Here is a 21,478-nt window from a genome sequence, read left to right on the forward strand (position 1 = left end):
TTCTGATAAACCATGTGATGCATCTCTGAAATACAACATTATATTAGCAAAGGGGTAAATTATGCATTACGATTATATGTGATTATTCCTATAGCAATCAATAACCTATTTGCATACGTTATATATATATATATATATATATATATATATATATATATATATATATGATCATATGTGATATAAAGCATGTGTTTGTGCATTGAAATAGGCATTTCATTATCTTAGTTTGACTATTTTTATCACATCCACTACACACTCTCTGACTAAGGTCCATGAATAAAGAAATGATCTGGTAGGAGATCAGAGGAGCCATTTACTAGTTACCTTGAGGGGGGAATTGTAAGATCCTCAGAGACAAAGCTGCCTGATGTGGGCGGAGTCCTGGTTTAGGGGAACCAATCTGCTCATGTCTAGTAATAATATTTTTATTTCTATTTTAGTAGATGGACGGGAGAAGAGGAAAACCTCAGAGGATTGTCTCACTTTGTCTCCAGACTGTAAAGTAGAAGATGAGGACATCACACAGTATAGTCCAGGAGAAAACCCAACTACCTCAAATGTCCATCCGGCACCAAACAGTGTAGATGGACCATCATATTCCTCTTATCCTCAGGAACCTCAGACTGTGCGGGACGGTGCCGGACCATCGTATTCCTCTAATCCTGAGGAACCTCAGACTATGTGGGATGGTGCTTTCCATCCAACAAATAAGAGACTTTCCTGTACTGAGTGCGGGAAGTGTTTCCCTTCTAAAGCCCATCTTAATGTGCATAAAAGATCTCATACAGGGGAGAAGCCGTATACCTGTCCTGAGTGCGGGAAATGTTTTTCACATAAGTCACATCTTTCCAGACATCAGAGATCTCACACGAGGGAGATGCCGTATTCCTGTCCTGAGTGTGGGAAATGTTTTTCACAGAAGTCCAATCTTTACAAACATCAGAGATCTCACACTGGGGAGAAGCCGTATTCCTGTGCTGAATGTGGGAAATGTTTTTCACAGAAGTCCGATCTTTCCAAACATCAGAGATCTCACACGGGGGAGAAGCCATATTCCTGTCCTGAGTGTGGGAAATGTTTTTCAAATAAGTACAGTATTTACACACATCAGAGATGTCACACAGGGGAGAAGCCGTATTTTTGTCCTGAGTGCGGGAAATGTTTTTCACAGAAGTCCAGTCTTTACAAACATCAGAGATCTCACACGGGGGAGAAGCCGCATTCCTGTCCTGAGTGCGGGAAATGTTTTTCAGAGAAGTCCCATCTTTACAGACATCAGAGATCTCACACGGGGGAGAAGCCGTATTCCTGTCCTGAGTGTGGGAAATGTTTTGGACTAAAATCAGAGCTTGTCACACATCAGAGATATCACACGGGGGAGAAGCCATATTCCTGTCCGGAGTGCGGGAAATGTTTTTCACAGTCGTCCAATCTTTCCACACATCAGAGATCTCACACAGGGGAGAAGCCGTATTCTTGCCCTGAGTGTGGGAAATGTTTTGCACAGAAGTCCTATCTTTACACACATCAGAGATCTCACATGGGGGAGAAGCCGTATTCCTGTCCTGAGTGTGGGAAATGTTTTTCAACCAAGCCCAGTCTTTCCACACATCAGAGATCTCACCCGGGGGAGAAGCCGTATTCCTGTCCTGAGTGCGGGAAATTTTTTTCAGATATGTCCCATCTTTCCACACATCAGAGATCTCACACGGGGGAGAAGCCGTATTGCTGTCCTGAGTGCGGGAAATGTTTTACACAGAAGTCCAGTCTTTACAGACATCAGAGATCTCACACGGGGGAGAAGCTGTATTCCTGTCCTGAGTGAGGGAATTGTTCCTCACTGAAGTCCTGTCTTCCTGTACATCAGGGATCCCACACAACCCTTGAGGTGTATTAGTGAGTGTGGGAAATGTCTTGTATATGAATGTTGCTGGACATCACAGCTCTCATGTGGGGAAGAAGCACACCCTAATATACACCTCAGATATACTCCATGGCTGATCATCATGTAACAAACAGTTCATAAGGAGATCAGAGATCACCAAAGACATGGATGAAGTGTTGTACCGTGTTGGCCATTAATAACAGTAGAAAAATAAAAATGGAGTCATTCCCTCTCATTGGCTGAGTACATTTTGGGGTGGAAGATTTCACAAACACTTAGAGGTCTGTTTAAAATAAAAATAGTTGAATGAATGTGAGCGGCCATGATGAATATTGGATGTATTTTATTTCATACTCTGATTTCCTTGGCTCCATCTAGTGGCCATAAAGCGTTAGTGTGCTATTTTTACTGATTGAGGTATTTAATGAAAAATACCATTTTATGGCCACTAGATGGAGCTGACAATCATAGGAAATCACTGTGTTACATTCTAGCAATATGTGTAAGAGCTGAATGAATTTCCTATAAGTAGAGCCCTCAGTTTGCTCTGTCAGACATGATTTCATACTAATACCTGAGATCATACTCATATCAGTACAGCAGATATTGGGGGATAGAAGGTAAAGTGTATGGAAGCCTCACCTTCTAATACAACCCATGCAGTTTATAATAGAAATGAAAGGCAAAACATTTGTGTATAGATATAAAATATATTAGAAGTACTTTTCTCCCCTTTTTTATAAGTGATCACATTCCCTCTGTTCTCAGCTGCATAAGAGTTGGGATAGGAGAAACAGCAACACACCGGTCTTCCCAGTGAATGGCTGTGCAGGGGGGGAGGTTGTAAGCACAAGTCTGATCATTGGAGGAGAGCAGGTTGCCTTCCAAGCTCAGCACAACCAGCAAACTGACCATGTTGTGCTCTCCTGCCTAGTGTGGTCAGTTCTTAACCGGGAAGTAAAGGGAGTGGCAGGATCACCAGGGATGGACACACAAAGGAAGAAATACAAAGAGAAAAGGAGAATTCTTCATACCAGTACATGGGACAGCAGACACATATCAGGAAGAGGAAATGTTGGACTTATATATTCTTTACCCAGTTCAGCCTTGGGAAGGTTTTATTCCCCTCCCTTCATGACCAGCCCAGGCCATTGTTTGCTATTTAACACTGCGCTACTTTACCTTGCTCAGTCATGTGAGGCTGTACACAAATGGCATTTATATTATTGTTTCACACCAATAAAGATTAATTTGGTGTTTTTTGATCACCTCTGCATTCTTTTATTTTTTATTATATAAACAAAAAAAAACAAATTTTAAAACAAAAACAATATTTTTACTTTCCGCTATAAAACATCCAACAGAAAAATAAAAAAATCGAATTTCTTCATACATTTTGGCCAAAATATATTCTGCTCCATGTCTGGTAAAAAAAAAATCCCAATAAGTGTATATTGACTGGTTTGTGTGAAAGTTATAATGTCTACAAACTATGGAATATATTGGAATTTGTGTTTATTTTACTAATGGTGGTGATCAGTGACTTCTAATGGGACTGCCAAAGTGTGACAGGCAATCTGACACTAACTGGAGCTGGGGGGGGGGGGGGGGGGGGGACTGACACTCACTGACATCACCAGTGACACCAATACAGAGATCAGTGATAATACTAGGCACTGTCACTGTACTAATGACACCGACTAAGAACTGACATCACCAATAACACCAATACAGAGATCAGTGATAATACTGTGATGGATTAGGTAAAATGCCCATTTTCTATGCATCTTTTCTATACTATAAAGCATATATTTTTCCTGTATATAAACTGCTTTTATATTCCTTGCTCAAAATGGCCGCTAGTAGCTACCCCTCCCATCGAGTGAAGAATGTAACTAAAAGATGGCGCCTCTGCCCAGGACTACACCCTATCTGATGACGCTCAGATCCTGGAGGAAGTTCACCTTACATGGACACAACCAATCAAAAGCTACGAGTATCTAGATAACATTATGCTAATGATACATTTGCTTACAGCATTAGTCGCTCACCTATAAAACCCCCCCATGTATCCGGGAACCAATAAAGAGAGCATCTTAAATTTGAGCACAGTCTCAGTGTGGTCCCTTTCTTGTGCATGCACTACATCATATATGCCTAATCATGACGGTGGGAGATACTCACCAGACGATTAGTCTGATCCATATCAGCTGGTGCCCCAACGTGGGGCCCCAGGTTGTGAACCAACGGACAGCTGATCACGAAGGAGCTGAGGTGGACCAACGCGGACGGGCTGGAGACTGATTACCTCCAGAGTACAGTAAGACATACCTTTTAGTACCTTACCAGTACATGACCCATCACCGTTGTTGGTCTATCTCTGTGTCTGATGTGGCTGCCGGCGGTCACCAGAGACAGGTAATTGCTTGCCCGGGGTCTAATTTGTATCAAACCTGTACCTAAGTATCTGCTGCCCGGTTTTGTGTAAATGTGTCATCTGGTCTCGGAGAGAGGGAGACCCTGAGTGGGAGTGCTGTGCAGAGGGTTTTGAATTGACATGGGAACTCCTCGTTCACGGCAGCGCGGTATCCGCATCGGGAGAGGAGGTGTCAAGTACGCGTCACGGTTGGTGACGGTGCGGAGACTCTGTGGGGGTCCTTCTTCTCAGAACATATTGTCAGAACATTTGGGGTTAAAAGAATACATATAATGGCGCATATTGTATATTTTTTCTATTCATATACATTATAAACAGAGGGAGTCCAGTTTAAATTAGCTCATAGCTCATGATATGCTATGAACAATACTAAAGCCATTTTGGTTCTTATTTTCTCTTTAAAGCGGGGGTTCACCCTATCGACGAAAAAAAAAAAAAAAAATTTTTATTTTACCATAAAATCAGGCATTGTAGCGCGAGCTACAGTATGCCTGTCCCGAATTTTTTACCCCCGTACTCACCTTGTACGCGTAGATCGAAGATACCGGGGAATGGGCGTGCCTATGGAGACGGAGGATGATTGACGGCCGGCTCTGGCGCGTCACGCTTCTCCGGAAATAGCCGAAATAGGCTTGGTCTTCACAACGCGTGCGCATAGCCTGTGCGCAGGCGCCGTGAAGAGCCGAGACCTACTCCGGCTGTCTTCGGGGAGAGTGACGTGCCAGGGCCGGCCGTCAATCATCCTCCCTCTCCATAGGCACGCCCATTCACCGCGGGAGCCGAAAAATACGATCTCCGATTACAAGGTGAGTCCGGGGTTAAAAAAATCGGGACAGGCATACTGTAGCTCGCGCTACAATGCCTGTCTCGATGGTAAAATCGTGTCGGGGGGGGGTGAACTACCGCTTTAAGAGGTTAAAATCAAATTTACTATCTCTAGGCTTGTGCAATTTGTTTCGTAACAAACGAAATTCGGACGAATTTAGCAACTTTCGGAGGTTCGGAAGCATTAGAATTTCCAAACAAAGCAATTACGAATAAAACCGAATCCAAAATAAATGATATCGCAAATAGCGAATGCTCGAATGCCTTTGGCATAATTCGTTGTTGCGTTATTGCGGCCTAATTCAACAGCAAGTCGACTTGTTGTGATCCCAACCACACATCCAACAATAACACTCTCTGCTCTGCTCCTCCCTCACCGTGCTGAACTTCCTCCCAAACTGGTGAAAGGGGCAGGGGGCTATAGCCGCATGTCAAAAACTAAAGTAAAATACGAGATTTCAAATCGTTACAAATAACTGCAATGTATTTAGAAAAGTACAAATCCATTCGAAGCACGTTAGGCAGCGCCATTGTGAGAGAGACACGGAAAATTACAAATCAACAAACCAAACAAAAGTTACGAATCAACGAAAAACAATGTACTCTACCGAAAATACGAATTATAAATCAACTAAAAATAAGGCTTACATTCATACGAATCATTCCGATTCAACAAAAAATTACATTTGCGAAAATACGAATTAGACGGAACATGAAAAATCCAGTTTAGTAAAGTTACGAATGATTACGAATCAACAGGTCAGAAAAAAAACTAAACTAAACAAATGTTTCCGTTGTGCACAAGTATCTCTACAGTGGTTTTCTGTCTTACAAGAAGGCATTGTTTTTCTGTATCTTTATCCCAGACCATAAATTTGAAGGTTTGACATCTGTAGATAAGGGGGGATTAGTACAGACTCGCACAGACTGTGTATAGATAAAGGAGATATGAGTCCATAGTATTGTCTTGAAACCAAAGGTCTTATTCACAATTCCTGTGGTATTGTCTATTTAAAAAAATGTTCCTTTTAAATGTCTTCACAGTATATCTATGGGGCTGATTTACTATTAACAATGTGCTGCGCTGGTTCATGGCTCAATTACTGCGCCGGATCAATCCTTAATTAGGTGCATGAACCAGCGCAGCATCCGGCGCAATGCAATATGTAAAGCCGCCGCTGAACTCCCTTTAGAAGTCTATGGGAGAATTCAAAAGTGTTAATTGTAACCACTTCCCGACCGCCTTACGACTAGATGCGGCGGCACTTTAAAGATGGATATCTCGGTAACGGCAGCAGCTGCTGCCACAACCGAAATATCCATCTTTAGTGTGAGCGGTCCTGTAAAAGATAACGGTGGTCTCCGTGGCGGATTCGCCGAAAGATCACTGTTATCGGCGGCGGGAGGGGGCTCCTGCGCCCTCCGCCGCTTACCGGAGCCGTCGGTAGCGGCGGAGGCGATTGAGTGCTTCAGCTTGCTGTGTGGGGATACGAGTGAGGGCAAGATGGCCCCCACCCGTCCCCATAGCATTGCTGGGCGGAAGTGACGTCAAAACGTTAGTCCCGCCCAGCGTCTAAAAGAGACATTTTTTTGTTGTAATTTTTTCAAATGACAACATTTTAATTTAATTTTTTTTTTGCATTCAAGTCTAAATATGAGATCTGAGGTATTTTTGACCCCAGATCTCATATTTAAGAGGACCTGTCATGCTTTTTTCTATTACAAGGGATGTTTACATTCCTTGTAATAGGAATAAAAGTGATCAATTTTTTTTTCCAGTGTAAAAAATAATAAAATAAATAAAAATAAATAAGAAAACATTTTTATTTTTTTTAAAGCGCCCTGTCCCGACGAGCTTGCGCGCAGAAGCAAACGCATACGTGAGTAGCGTCCGCATATGAAAACAGTATTCAAACCACACAAGTGAGGTATCGCCGCGATCGTTAGAGCGAGAGCAATAATTATAGACCCCCTCTGTAGCTCAAAAAATGCAACCTATAGAATTTTTTAAACGTCGCCTATTGAGATTTTTAAGGGTAAAAGTTTGACGCCATGCCACGAGCGGGCGCAATTTTTAAGCGTGACATGTTGGGTATCATTTTACTCAGCATAACATTATCTTTCACAATATATAAAAAAATTGGGCCAAATTTATTGCTGTCTTATTTTTTAATTAAAAAAAGTGATTTTTTTTTTCAAAAAAAGTGCGCTTGTAAGACCGCTGCGCAAATATGGTGTGACAAAAAGTATTGCAATGATTGCCATTTTATTCTGTAGGGTGTTAGAAAAAAAATATATAATGTTTGGGGGTTTTAAGTAATTTTCTAGCAAAAAAAAAGTAGAGAAGTGGTTAAAGGTTAATATGCCAGTTTTTGTCCTAAAAAGTGTTTGGGGACCTGAGTCCTGCCCCAGGGGACATGTATCAATGCTTTTCGGAATCTGAAAGACCCCTTTAACAAAGGGGACCTCAGATCCCGCCCCCCCTGGGTGAAATGGTAATGGGGTACATTGTACCTCTACCATTTCACCAAAAAAAGTGTCAAAAATGTAAAAAAAAGACAATAGCCGGTTTTTGACAATTCCTTTATTAATGTCTTCTTTCCGCGCTTCTTCTTCCATCTTCTTCTTTTCTGCTTTCATTCGGGTTTCTTCCTCCATCTTCTTCTTCCTCTGCTTCTTTCTTGGGTCTTCTCGTCCGCATTCTGCCCCATCTTCTTCTTCCTTCGGCCTTCTCGTCCGCATCTTGCACGGCTTCTTCTTCCCCGGACGATCCGCTTCCAATTAAAGTTCCCGCTGTGTGACGCTCCTGTGACCCCGCCCCCTCTGACGCCACAGGGAAAGTCATAAAAAAGTCCCCTTGTGGTACATGTGCGTCAGAGGGGGGCGGGGTCACAGGAGCATCACACAGCGGGAACTTCAATTGCAAGCGGATTGTCCGCATCTTGCACGGCTTCTTCTTCCGCGGACGATCCGCTTCCAATTGAAGTTCCCGCTGTGTGATGCTCCTGTGACCCCGCCCCCTCTGACGCACATGTACCACACGGGGAATTTCTTATGGCTTTCCCCGTGGCATCAGAGGGGGGCGGGGTCACCGGATGATGCCGCGTCTTCAGTGATAAAAGTACTATCTGAAGAACGGAAGCATCACACGGCGGGAACTTCAATTGGAAGCGGATCATCCGGGGAAGAAGAAGCAAGATGCGGACGCGAAGACCGAAGAAAGGAGAAGAAGATGGAAGAAGAAGCCGGTGCAAGATGCGGACGAGAAGACCAAGAAAGAAGCAGAGGAAGAAGATGGAGGAAGAAACCCAAATGAAAGCAGAAAAGAAGAAGATGGAAGAAGAAGCGCGGAAAGAAGACATTAATAAAGGAATGGTCAAAAACCGGCTATTGTCTTTTTTTACATTTTTTACACTTTTTTTGGCGAAATGGTAGAGGTACAATGTACCCCATTACCATTTCACACAGGAGGGGCCGGGATCTGGCGGTCCCTTTTGTTAAAGGGGTCTTCCAGATTTCGATAAGCCCCCTGCCCGCAGACCCCCACAACCACCGGGCAGGGTTGTGGGGATGAGGCCCTTGTCCCCATCAACATAAGCCAGCCAAGTGGGGTCTAGCAAAATGAATAATTCAATTCCCATAGACTGCAATGGTATTTATGGTATAACTTTTGCTCGTTAGGCTCTTTGTTTGCCCACCCGTAACAGGGGGTGTTTGTCCCATCTCTAATTATGTAGCATGCTGGATGATGTGATTGAGTGAGTGAGTGAAAAACTTATATAGCGCAACACATGCGAACTGAATCGCCTCTGGGCGCTGTATCCATTCCATGGGTAAGAGATGGGTTTTAATCTTTCTCCTGAATGCCAAGTGGTCTAACTCCAGTCGGATGGTGGTTGGTAGAGCGTTCCACAGTCGAGGTCTCTGGACTGCAAATCTTCGATTTCCTTTGGACTTGTATTTGGCTTTGGGAATCTGGAATAGATTTTGATTGGTGAATTGCAGAACGCGATTGGGATTGTGGGCTTTTATTTTTATTTATTTTTTCATATTTACTTCTTTTATTCTTTCTTTTTTTTTTTTAAGATCACGTTCACAGAACAGGATTAACATAACAAAGGTTTAAATCAAAGGTGCATTATCCTATACACAATGTCACTTCAATCCACATATAACAACATAACACTGCACACAAATCCTAACCGTACCATTCCTTGGCCCTGCTTCTTGTACTAACCAACATCTGGCCTTTGACCTCTTTATCTCCTTCCCATAGTCAGATGTATTAACTTCATACACCTTAATCCTCTCTGATCCCATGCCCTTATATAATTCCCACCTAACCCTACCCCCCCCCCCCCTAAAAAAAAACAAAAAAAAAACAAAAAAAAAAACCCCCAAACCAAAACCCTCCCCCCACCCCCTCCAAACAGTTTCTCCCCCCTCTCCCCTCTGGCCATTACATATACTTACTCCCCTTTTATCTCAGCCTCCGATCCCCTTGGCTCACTTCTGGTTAAATAGGCCTCCCTCTACTCCTATTAATCTTCCGATATTCTCATCCCTTCTTCCGTGTTTATAAATTGGTTCCATCCTGTCCATGTTTCTACATACTGTTCCCTTTTGTTCCTGGATGAGAGGATTAACTCCTCTATGGCTTCGGTTTCTCTGACCCTATTGAGCCATCTCGCAACCGAGGGTGGTCTACTGTCTCTCCACTGGAGGGTTATTCCCATTCTAGCCGTATTTATCAGGTGTCGTAATACCGACCTTTTATACTCCCCTACTGGAATTTGGGAGCTATGAAGTAGAAAAAAAGCTGGGTCTTCCGGGATCTGAAACTCCGTAAGTTTTTGCGCAATTCTCCTAACTTCCCTCCAGTATTCTTGCACTTTTACACAGGCCCAAAAGACATGCAACAGCGTACCACGCTCCGTACCACATCTCCAGCAGTACTCCGAGTTTTCATTAGAAAGTTTATACAACCTTACTGGAGTGTAGTACCACTGCGACAATAATTTATAATTGCATTCCTGCACCCGTGTCGATATTGATGTGTTCAATGCTAAGTACACTATATGTCTTCGTTGGGTCTGTGTAAACTTTCTCCCCAAGTCTCTTTCCCATTTAATAATTCCCGGCAGTTCAAATTCTTCCTGAGGGGCATTCAACATTTTGTACATTTTTGAGCTCACTCGCAGAATTGGTTCTTCCTCCTCACAATATTTTTCAAATTTTGTTAAGTGTCGCCGAAAGTCAGACGGTTGACCCAGGGATCTTAAAAAATGTCTGATTTGTAATGCTTGCCAGAAACTTAACTCATAGTTTCCCCCTACCTTCATCAGATCTGCAGTTGAGGGCCACGTCTCTGTTTGCATAAAATGGGATACTTGCGTCCTGCCTCTTTCGTTTAATTTGTTAAATATTGCTCCTACCGTTCCAGGTATAAATCCCGGATTCCCTAGTATAGGGAATAGGGGAGAGTATTTTGATGAATATTTCGGGTTTTTACATATTCTGGCTGCTATAGACAATGTTGGCCCGATTATAGGGTGTTTCTTCATCTTACTTGGTAGTAATTTATAACACCAAGGTGCCCTACGTAAAGCTATTGGGGAGATCTGTTGTTCTACCTCTACCCACCTTTTGTATTGTTTATTTCTGCACCAGTCTATCAATCTCGTCAAGTGTGCTGCTTGGTAATATTTAGCTATATCCGGTACTGCCATCCCTCCACATATCTTGGGTAACCTCAGCACCTCTTTTTTAATCCTTGGCCTCTTCCCATCCCAAATAAACTTCATCAAAGTTGCATCTAATTGCCGGAGAAAGGCACCAGGTATTTTAATTGGTAGAGTCTGAAACAGGTAGGTAATTTTTGGTAAAATGCTCATCTTGACAATATTATTTCTACCAAACCATGAATGTAGGCCATGTTGCCATTTCTCCAGGAGTTTTCTAATTGAGCTAAGAAGAGGAGGAAAGTTTATTTTAAAAATTTCTTTTGTGCTTGCTGGAATTAAAGTGCCCAAGAACTTTAACGCTGCCTTCCATTTAAATCTGAAATTCCGTTGTATAACTGTTTGCGTCTGGGGGGCCATTGCCACACTCATTGCCTCGGATTTCCCCTGATTTATTTTTAAATTGGACAGTTCACCAAATTTTGCAATTTCTTTAATCAGAATGGGGAGAGAAACATGTGGCTTTGATATTGCAAATAACAAATCGTCTGCAAATGCTATAACCTTATGCTTACTCTCCCCAATCTGAATACCCTGTATATCTGGATTTTGACGTATTTTGTTTAGCAGAGGTTCCAAAGATATCACAAAGAGTAATGGCGACAGGGGACATCCCTGCCGCGTTCCATTTGTAGTTGGAAATGTTGTAGAGAATATCCCGTTAACTCTCACCGCGGCACGCGGGTCTGCGTATACACTTCCGATCCAGCTTAACATCTTCTCCCCAAGGCCCACGTGCCGCAGCACCGAGAACAGGAATCTCCAACTCACTCTGTCAAAAGCCTTCTCGGCATCAGTATTTAGGAACACGGCAGGGATGTCCCCCTCGATGGCTCCCTGCACCAGGTTGAGGGCCCTTATCGTCCCATCTCTTGCTTCTCTGGTAGGAACAAATCCCACCTGGTCCATATCTATTAACTCGGGCAGCCACACCTGTAACCTACTCGCCAATATCTTTGTGAACAGTTTTAAATCTGAGTTTAGCAGCGAAATAGGCCTATAACTGCTGCACTCTGCCGGGTCCTTCCCTTCTTTGGGGATCACTGTAATATGTGCTAGTAAAGCATCTGGAGGAAATGCAGCCGAACGGCCCATCGCGTTAAAGACCTTTACCATCCGGCTTCCCAGAGCCGCAACAAACTCTTTGTAATAGCCAATTGTGTAACCATCTGGGCCTGGAGCTTTCCCATCTTTCATAGATTTTAACGTTGCCTCCAATTCCTCAACTGATATAGGGATATCTAAACTTGCTTGTGCAATTGGTGTTAATCTGGCCAGATCTATTGTTGCGAGATATTCATCTATCTCTGATTGGGCTACTGGTGTTTGGGACAGATTATACAGCTTAGAGTAATATCTGCCAAACTCCTCCGCTATTTCCTTGGGTTTTTTTTTAATTGCCCTTACTTCCCCTTAATTTGTGGGATAAACGTTGATTGGTTCTTCTCTTTCAATTTCCCCGCTAATAATTTACTGCACTTATCACCGAATTCATAATTATTTTTTTTTCCCCTTTGTATTATTGCTTTAGCCTTATAGCGTAGAAGTTCTGTGATCTGTCTCCTCAGATTACTCAGTTCCCTACTTGTTTCGGGGGTATGTATCTTTTTATGTTGAGTTTCTAGTTTCTGGATTTTTGCTAGTAAATTTTTGACCTGTTGCTCTCTTTTCTTTTTTATCTTTGTTCCATGTCTAATCAAGACCCCCCTAATTACTGCCTTGTGGGCTTCCCACACCATCCCTGGGTTGCTCCCCGGGATATCGTTCATTTGAAAGTATTCTACGATTTCCCGGGCTACATCCTCTCTCACCTCTTCATTCTGCAATAGGCTTTCATTGTGACGCCACCTTCTATCTTGAGCCAAATCTGCCCCTGATATCAGGATACGTAAACTTACCGGCGCATGGTCAGACCATGTTATGTTTCCTATAGATACTTCTGTAACAGATGAGATCAGATAATGGGGCACCATAAACATATCTATCCTTGAATAGGACTGGTGTGGATTGGAGTAGAAAGTGTAGTCCCTCTCCTCACCGTGTAACGTCCTCCACACATCTACCAACTGTACCTCATACAGTCTACTCAGGACTCCACGTCTGATCCCATCTGTGACAGATGATGTCCCCCTGGAACAATCCATCTTTGGATTTAGGGGGATATTAAAATCCCCCCCCAGTATTAGCTTACCCTCCGAGAAGGACATCAGTTCCCTGAGGACTTTCCTCAAGAAAACGTCTTGATGAGCATTCGGCAGATATACTGTAGCTAGGGTAACCTTAATTCCTCTTATTGTCCCCTTTAAGAACAGGTATCTCCCTTTTGGGTCATACTGACTGTGTTCAAAAATCCAGGGGATCCTATTGGATATCAGAATGGACACTCCCTTTGATTTTGCGTCTTGGTTTTCCGCATGATAGGAGAGTGGGTAATGCCTATTTTGTAACACTGGAAGACCTCCCATCCTGAAGTGAGTCTCCTGGATATAGGTGATATCAGTTTCTGATCGCCATATTTCTTCCAATAACATCCTACGTTTCTCTGGGGTGTTGAGACCCCTAGCATTCAACGATGTGATTTTAATTCCCTCCATCTACGAGCCAAAAGGGGAGAGAGAGAGAGAGAGAGAAAAAAAAAAAAAAAGGGGGGGAGAGACTCCCCTGCTAACCTACTCTACGTTCCCCCTCCCTTGCAACTTCCCACCCTTCTCCCCTCCCCAACTCTGTCTCCTCAAGAGAAACTACCCACTTATGACCCCCTCCCCTATATGGTCCGTGGGCAAAACCTATATCAGGGGTTGACATATTCTGGCGGAGTAGTTTAAAAAATACAAAATTAAATAGATAAAGCAAAAAAAAAATAGAACTGCTAATTGTTCCAGTCTGCTCCATCTCCCCTCCCCTCCCCATCCTTTACTAATTCCCTGAAATCCCCACTCCACTTCCTTATTCTTCTCCTCGTCCCCAACACCTCATCCCCAGCATCTCATCCCACCCCTCTCAGCCCTCCGCCCCCGTCCTCCCCCCTACCCGCAGATGCGGGCGGGAAGGGGAAGAGGGAACCAACTCGTCAAGGGCCTCCCAGTGGACCCAGGCGCCTGGATACACCTCCCCCCACCCCCGACCCCCCCCCCCCCGTAATATTGTGCTAAAAAAAAAAAATAACCAAAGGGGGGGGGTGAGGTGGCCTGGGTTATAAGCAGAGGGATCGATTACAGCCTCCCTTGCTCCCCCCAGACCCCTCCCCCCCCTTCAAACACCAAGTGTATTCCTTATAATATTGTGATTACTTCTCGTGATGCTGTGGTTTCCCCACAGTACTTCATTATATTGTGAGTTCACTCACACACTCCCTATCCTAGGAGAGAGCGAGGCGAAGAAAATACAAACATTTTTTAAAGTTCATAAATTCCTAACCGCAACCCCAGGTGAAGAGATCCCCTCTCTTGTATCCACACATTGAGGTATTCCCCCCATTGCAAACACAAAGAATAATTTTGATGACCTCATCATATATCTATCACACCATCCTATTCACAGTCTCTGAATATTCCTGAAGAGGGGAAATAAAAACAAAGAACAACAGTATAGGGGACACGCGTTCACGTGTCCAGGTGAAAACAAATACACACAAGAGAACATAAAAAAAAAAAAAAAATACAAAATTAAAAAATAATATGTTGACCAAAAGTCTTACAAAGATGAATAACTCCAAACGTGCTTATTATTTGTGACTATTATTGTGACTTCCCCTATAAACCCCCCCCATTGGGGGCTAGGTCGGGAGGGCGAGGGAGGTGGGGAGGGAGAGGAAACAGGCGCCCTAGGGTCAACGGGGTACCTGTATGCCCCTAGATCAAAGGCCAAAAAAAAAGGGAGGTGGGGGTGCTCCCACCTCGCCCAGCGTGTGTCATGGGAAGGCCCCCCGGGGGTGTTCCAAGGTGGGACAAAAAGGGAAAGGTCAAACAGCGGTACCCACAGCCTCTTTACTAATTTCAGGGGGGACCTGGGGGACCGTGGCCTACCCCTCAACTAGATTTAAATAATTTTTCCTCCCAGGCTCACAGGACCTATCCTTGATGTATGAAAATGATCCCTAAGTTACTACAGGACCTCCCCCCCTTTCCTCGTAGGGTTTACAGGCGCCCTGTTCCGATTTGGTAGATGTTGTAACCAGTTTGGGACCACAATAGCCTCCATTTCCAAAAATTTAAATAGCTCCGGCAGTTCCATAGGCTGTTGTAAAAAGAAGGTCTGTGAATTCCTCTTAATAGTCACCGCTATGGGATATCCCCATCGATAGGACCCTCCTGCTTGTTTAACCTTCTCCAGCACTGAGCGCAACATGGCCCTTCTTTGTAGGGTTGCTCGGGAGAGATCTGGTAATATCAGTATCCGGGAACCCTCATGAACTATTTCCCCAGCTTCCCAGGCCTTTCGGCTCAAAAGCTCTTTATATGAAAATTGCGCAAAACAGCCAATAACATCTCTTGGTCTGTTTGGATTTAATGAAGGGGGGCCCAACGCTCTATGCAACCGTTCAAATTCCAAGGGATGGGCAAGAGAAGTGCCCAGCAATTGATGGCATATTGTTTCAATACACTGCAGTAGCGCCTCTTTCCCCACTGTTTCGGGGACCCCTCTAAACCTCAAATTTTTGCGCCTACTGCGGTCCTCGATTTCTTCGATTTTTAATTGTATGAGGTCTACTTGCAAAGTTTGTAAGTGTTGGGCTCGTTCTAATTTCTCAACGCGCTTTTCCAATAAACCCCCCTCCGTTTCTACATGTATCAACTTATCTGTCAGTTGTTTCATGTCTGCCTGGACACTCTCCATCTCACGCCGGTGGGATTCCTCCATCCGTGTCACTAGGGCTTCCATCTCTGCACGTGTGGGAAGCGCCAGTATGTCTGCTCGCGTCGGCAAGGTTAATAGCAGCTCTTTCAATGCTTTCAGGTCTGAGTCCTGGTGACCTTGCATCGGCTCCATCTCACCTCGACTCTGCCTTTCAGAAGGTGTCTCCCAGGCTCTCCCTTCTCTCGCTTCACTGACCGTTGCCGCCGGGGGGGGTTTGGTGCTAGTTTCGATGCAGACCTCCGTATCGACAAGCTCCGACGCTACCGCTGCTACTGCTGCTGCTCGCGCTTCCGCGTTGTCACGTGTCTCTGCCGAGCGTATCCGATTCGCTGCTGCCCTGGTCTGAGGAAAGTACTGCTGGATCTCAGCTTGCACTCGTGGTTTCACTGCTCTCCCCTCTTTCTTCATCCCCAGAGCGCCGCTCGAATCTTCCAGGGTCACCGCACCGCCGGAGTGCGCCTGTAATGCTATGGTAGGTTATTTTTCGGATTATAGGGTGTCAACATCCACATACAACCCGGGGAGGTATGGAGGTTAGAGGAGCTCTGGAGCTAGCCTGCCTCTACTCCGCCATCTTTAGGCCACTCCCCCCTCTCCATGTGCGGGCTTTTATTTTTTCACATAGATATTGGGGGGCGGTTCCTTGAATACACTTATGCATTAGGCAGAGTGCCTTGAAAGTGATTCTGTCTTTTACTGGCAACCAATGAAGGGCTCTCTGTGAAGGTGAGATTGATTTCCATGGTTTTTTGCCGGTCACTAATCGAGCGGCCGTATTTTGAACGACTTGCAGACACGTGGTTTGGTATTTGGGGAGACCGAGATAGAGGGCATTTGCATAGTCCAGTCTGGAATTGATGATTGTTCCCACCATGACTGCAATGTCTTCTTTCGGGATAAAGAGGGTGAGTCTGCGTAGTAGGCGCAGCAGATGGTGCGAACCGCTAACTACAGACCCTATTTGTGCATCCATTGTCATGTTGGTATCGAAAATGACTCAGAGACTTTTGACTTTGGTGCTAGGGGTGATAGTTCTACCCAGAATGGGCGGGGGTGTCCATGTTGTCGCGGGATGATTTTTTCGGTTGGCGCGGAACAAGAGAAGTTCTGTTTTCGAACCGTTGAGTTTAAGATAACTCTTTGTCCTACAGTTTTCTATCAAAGTAAGGCATTTCTCTAGTCCGAGATAATGATCCTTATTGTTGCAGATGCGAAAATACAGTTGTGTGTCATCTGCATAAGAGTGGTAAAGTAACTTCTGGTTGCTGATGATTTCAAACAGAGGGCGCAGATAGATATTGAACAGTACGGGCGACAAAGGGGATGTCTGAGGGACTCCGCATGACACCATGCGTTTTTCAGAAGTGAAAGACCCCATTTTCACTATTTGTGATCTGTTTTCCAAGAAGGAGGAGAACCAGGGTAAATCACATTCCGCGACTCTGGCTACTTCAGCTAAGCTATGAGTAAGCACTGATTGTAGTGCGAAACGTCAACTGTATGCCCCTGTCTTTGCTGTGATGTGTGGTGTTTGAAAACATTTATCAATAAAAGGCAACCAAGAAGGTTTTTCCAGAGTGCGGCTGTCCAAACATTTCTTTCTACTATTACTTCAGCTAGCCTAGTCAGTAGTAGTCCATGGTCTACCGTGTCAAAAGCCGCGCTTAGGTCCAGCAGTATCAGGAGACAAGATTCTCCTTCGTCTGCGGCCTCTAGAGCGTCATCCCATATTTTGAGCAGCGCCGTTTCTGTTCCGTGACCCGGACAGAAACCTGATTAAAACGGATCGAGTAATTTATGCGTGTCTAAATGATGTTGCAGTTGTTGTACAACTTTTCTCCATTACCTTCTCCAATGGCAAAAGTGAGAAGATCTCCACATACTCACCTCTGCAAATCTTATCCCTGACCTCCTGCTTCAAATGCGACCCCGGCGGACCCTCAAAACACCCATACACCTCGCACTTCGCCGTGTCCGCAATACGTACCAGGTCAGACCGAACAGCCATCTCCGGGGCCCCCCCTATCTTCTCAGCCTCAGTCCCTGCAAGGGCCGGCACTGCCGGTGTCACCAGCGGGAGCGAGGGCGCGACCACCACCCCATCACCCGCTACCCTCACACCCGCCAAACCCAGCACCGCTGCCACCCGCGACAAATCCCGCAGCAGCGCATCTGAGCCTGAACTGGTGGGAGCAGTACCCGCCACCCCAGGTCCAGCCACCGCAGCTGGCGGCGGAGGTGCTGGCACCCCCGCCGCCCCCATAATAACACCCCGCAAATCGCTTGTCCTGAGCGGGAGGGAGGATTCTCCATCTCCCCATGATTCTCCTCCGGGGAAGCGGCACCTGACCGGCCCGTGGCCCTGCCCATCGAGCTAGGCCGGCAGCATGTGAGCTGCCCAGGCCCAGTGCTTGCCGCCTGCTGACTCCTCTTCGCCGGGGGGGGGGGGCGGATCGACCCCCCGGAGGACTCCTCACCTGCCGCACCGCCCTGCTAGTCGGGCCCGGTAAATAACGGGCCAGAGGCCGCAACCTCCGCCCGCGTGGAGTCCCATCCACGCTCTCAACCGCTCCTGAACCTCCGGCCTGGTCTTCTATCAGCCCCGCGATGTTGTGCTCCAACCCATCTGGTCCCTTATTCGCCTCCGCGGCCCGCAGCCTCCCCAAAAGTACATCTACTGATGCCATGATGGAGAAGCAGCGCAAAAAACTGCCTCCTTCACTAAATGACCCGGGAAACTGTTGCCTTCTCCAGCCCTGCCTCTCCTTTTATAATGCCGCACCCCCACCATCTGCCTTCCTCCGCTTGCTCTCCACCCCTCCAAGTGCTTAACCCCTGCAGTGCTGGGCCTGAACACCCTGTCATGCCCGGCCCTCCACTATTGTCATTCTTTCCTGTTTGCTCCGGGCCTCACTTTACCTTGGTGGAGGCGAGTCTGAAGATTCTGATGTGATGGTTCCTAGTTCTGTCCAAATTAAATAAACTTTACCCATCAGTATCCCCCTTTGTTCCAGAGGTTGTGAACACTCGAGGTTACACACATGAGGGGATTGTCCTAAAATTAGAGGGTACGGGAATAAGATTTTTTATTTGATACGTAAGATTACAGGTCTCTCTATACCCAAATCTCCCCATATAGTAAAGCCCAGAGCAGGGGAATGCAATGCACTATGCGGAGGGCTGGCATGACTGATGTAACAGGGTACGTGTAGTCAACTATTGGTCAGCCAGCGGTGGGGAGCGGAGTTTATTTAAGGGAATGTTCCCGCCCCCCGGCAAGCACAGCGCGTAGGAAAGTAATCCACCCACCTTCCCCTTAATGTTGTATGTATTGTGTGTGTATGTGTTGCGTTGTGTGTTCTGCTATATTTCGTTAACAGGGTAAGAAATGGATTGTCGTGGCAGCGTTGGTTGGTCTCTGCGGGTGAAGGAGTAGACTTTAAAAGCTGAATCAATGACCTGTCGGTGACAGGGGCTGATGATGGTGATTCCAGATAACGGAGGTTAGCTGGAGGAACGGATTATGGAGCACTGCGGTCGTGAGTTGTCTTTGAGCCAGTTTGTCGGCTTGAGGCCTGTCAGAGGAATACGAAAGACCGTAGTGCAACAGAGGGTCATATATATATGTTTATATATATATATATATAGTGTTTATGGAAGGATAGAGGCTTTGCCTGCGGGGACCAACTTTAGGTAGTTCAGGTTATAGCAGATGTTTGCTTATATTATGTTAATTTATTATGTTTTAATAAATCAGGCTGCTATGGCCTATTATTTCCCCAACAACTGGTGTGGTCTCAATTTAATGGGTTTAGAGGTTGGGGGGTTAGGGTATGGTAATGGTAATAAGAGGTTATTTGTATAAGGACATCTGTTATACTATAGTCATGCCCAACTCAACTTTCCAGTGGAAAGAGCGGCAGTTGATGTTCTTCATTCTCCTCAGAAGATGAGAGGAAAGTCTCTGGTCTGGTAATAAAGGGTGGTGTACACTACTGGGGGCAGGGCAGTCTCTGAGGAGGTTTGGAAAGCCATAAAACTGGTCAGATGTCAGTCTTTCCCCATCTGATCCTATGGTGGTCTCTCTATATCTCTCCATTGGATAGACTTTTGTTCTTACCCCTGGAATGAAGGTCCTTTGATCTGAAGTCCCATGACAGTGAGTGGACTTTTATTGTCTCCTAGTAATATGTGTGACATCCAAGCCATGCATAGATGGTATCGGTGGTCCCTGTAGAAATTCTTATATGGACATTTGTGTATTATTAATTACAGGCTAAATCTGCCTGGAGACCCGGGGACACTGTATACATTATAAATGTAGTCTTGTGGTCCTCGTGGAAGTCCATGTATGGACACTTCTATTATTATCATTATTATAATACATTTACAGGATTTATAGAGTGCCAACAGTTTGTGCAGTGCTTTACATTCTAAAGGGAGACAGTACAGTTACAATACAAGAGGGCCTTGCTCATAGGAGCTTACACTCTAATGGGGTGGGGCAGGTGGTATAAAAGGTTATAACTGTGGGGGATGGGCTGATGGAAGAGGTAAAAGTTGGAGGTGTGATAGTCTTCCCTGAAGAGATGAGTCTTCCTATGATAGATGACGGGATAATCCCACCTTGAGACTTTCTCCACACCTGGAGTGTTCGGAGTTCTTGGATAAAGTCTACACAGTGTTTACAGATTGGCTTTATCACCCCAACGAGCTCCAGTTCCTGGATGTGATCATTATGTTTGGAGGATCTCACCAGTCAGGGACCAAACCTTCATCAGTCCATCCAGTGCTTTAAGTGGGCCAAAAGAGGTGCCGGTACTCTATTTTTCGCCGGTGCCCCCCCCCCAACCCCCCCCCCCAAATACTGAACATGAAAATACCCTTAGAAAGGACCCTGAAAAAGAGCTACTGTAGAAAGAGCTACTGAACATAAATGCTAAATTCAGGTAAGTGCTTTTTACAGGGAAAGGGGCGACAATGGGCACAGTGGCATCATGGGGCACAGTGGTGACAAAGGGCACAGAGGTGACAATTGGCACAGTGGCATCATGGGGCACAGTGGTGACAATGGGCACAGTGGCATCATGGGGCACAGTGGTGACAATGGGCACAGTGGCATCATGGTGCACAGTGGTGACAATTGGCACAGTGGCAACAATTGAGGGGCACAGTGGCTGCATTTGATGGCATGGCACAGTGGTGACAATTGATGGAACAGTGGCTGCGTTTGATGGCATGGCACAGTGGTGACAATTGATGGCACAGTGGCTGCGTTTGATGGCACAGTAGCTGCGTTTGATGGCATGGCACAGTGGTGACAATTGATGGCACAGTTGCTGTTTGATGGCATGGCACAGTGGTGACAATTGATGGCACAGTGGCTGCATTTGGTGGCATGGCACAGTGGTTGCATGTGATGGGCACAGTGAGGCTTCAATTTTTTTTTTTTTGCCCCCCCCCCTCCCAATTTTGAGCACCAGCCGCCACTGTTCCAGACATTTGTAATGTTTGTAGATCCTGGGACACACACATGTGTGAAGGTAAAGTGTCTGCAGGGAAAAGTCAGGGAAGGGAGGTGGAGAGAGAGATAACAAGCATCTGAGAGGAGCAGTGTGACAGGCAAAGATGAATGGATCTGTGTGAGGACGACAGGGAGGAGCAGGACGGCCGGCCAGATAGTGGCTGAGGAGGGGAGGAAGATGCCAGGGAGAGAGAGAGAGCATTGCAGAC

At 45.5% G+C, this 21,478-nt stretch overlaps 1 protein-coding gene across 1 annotated transcript in view; it reads left to right on the forward strand.

The window, feature by feature from the left end:
- Positions 1–610: 610 nt before the first annotated feature.
- Positions 611–21,478, forward strand: part of LOC120935237 (zinc finger protein 850-like) — a gene marked incomplete at its 3' end in the record, with an annotated part of 55,253 nt that continues 34,385 nt past the window's right edge. Inside the window, exon 1 of the mRNA XM_040347403.1 lies at positions 611–1,801. Coding sequence (XP_040203337.1) covers positions 680–1,801 — 1,122 coding nt within the window. The remainder of the gene's footprint in view (positions 1,802–21,478) is intronic.

This window comes from Rana temporaria, chromosome 4 (genome assembly GCF_905171775.1).
Source record: "Rana temporaria chromosome 4, aRanTem1.1, whole genome shotgun sequence".
In the NCBI taxonomy this organism is placed as follows: Eukaryota; Metazoa; Chordata; class Amphibia; order Anura; family Ranidae; genus Rana; species Rana temporaria.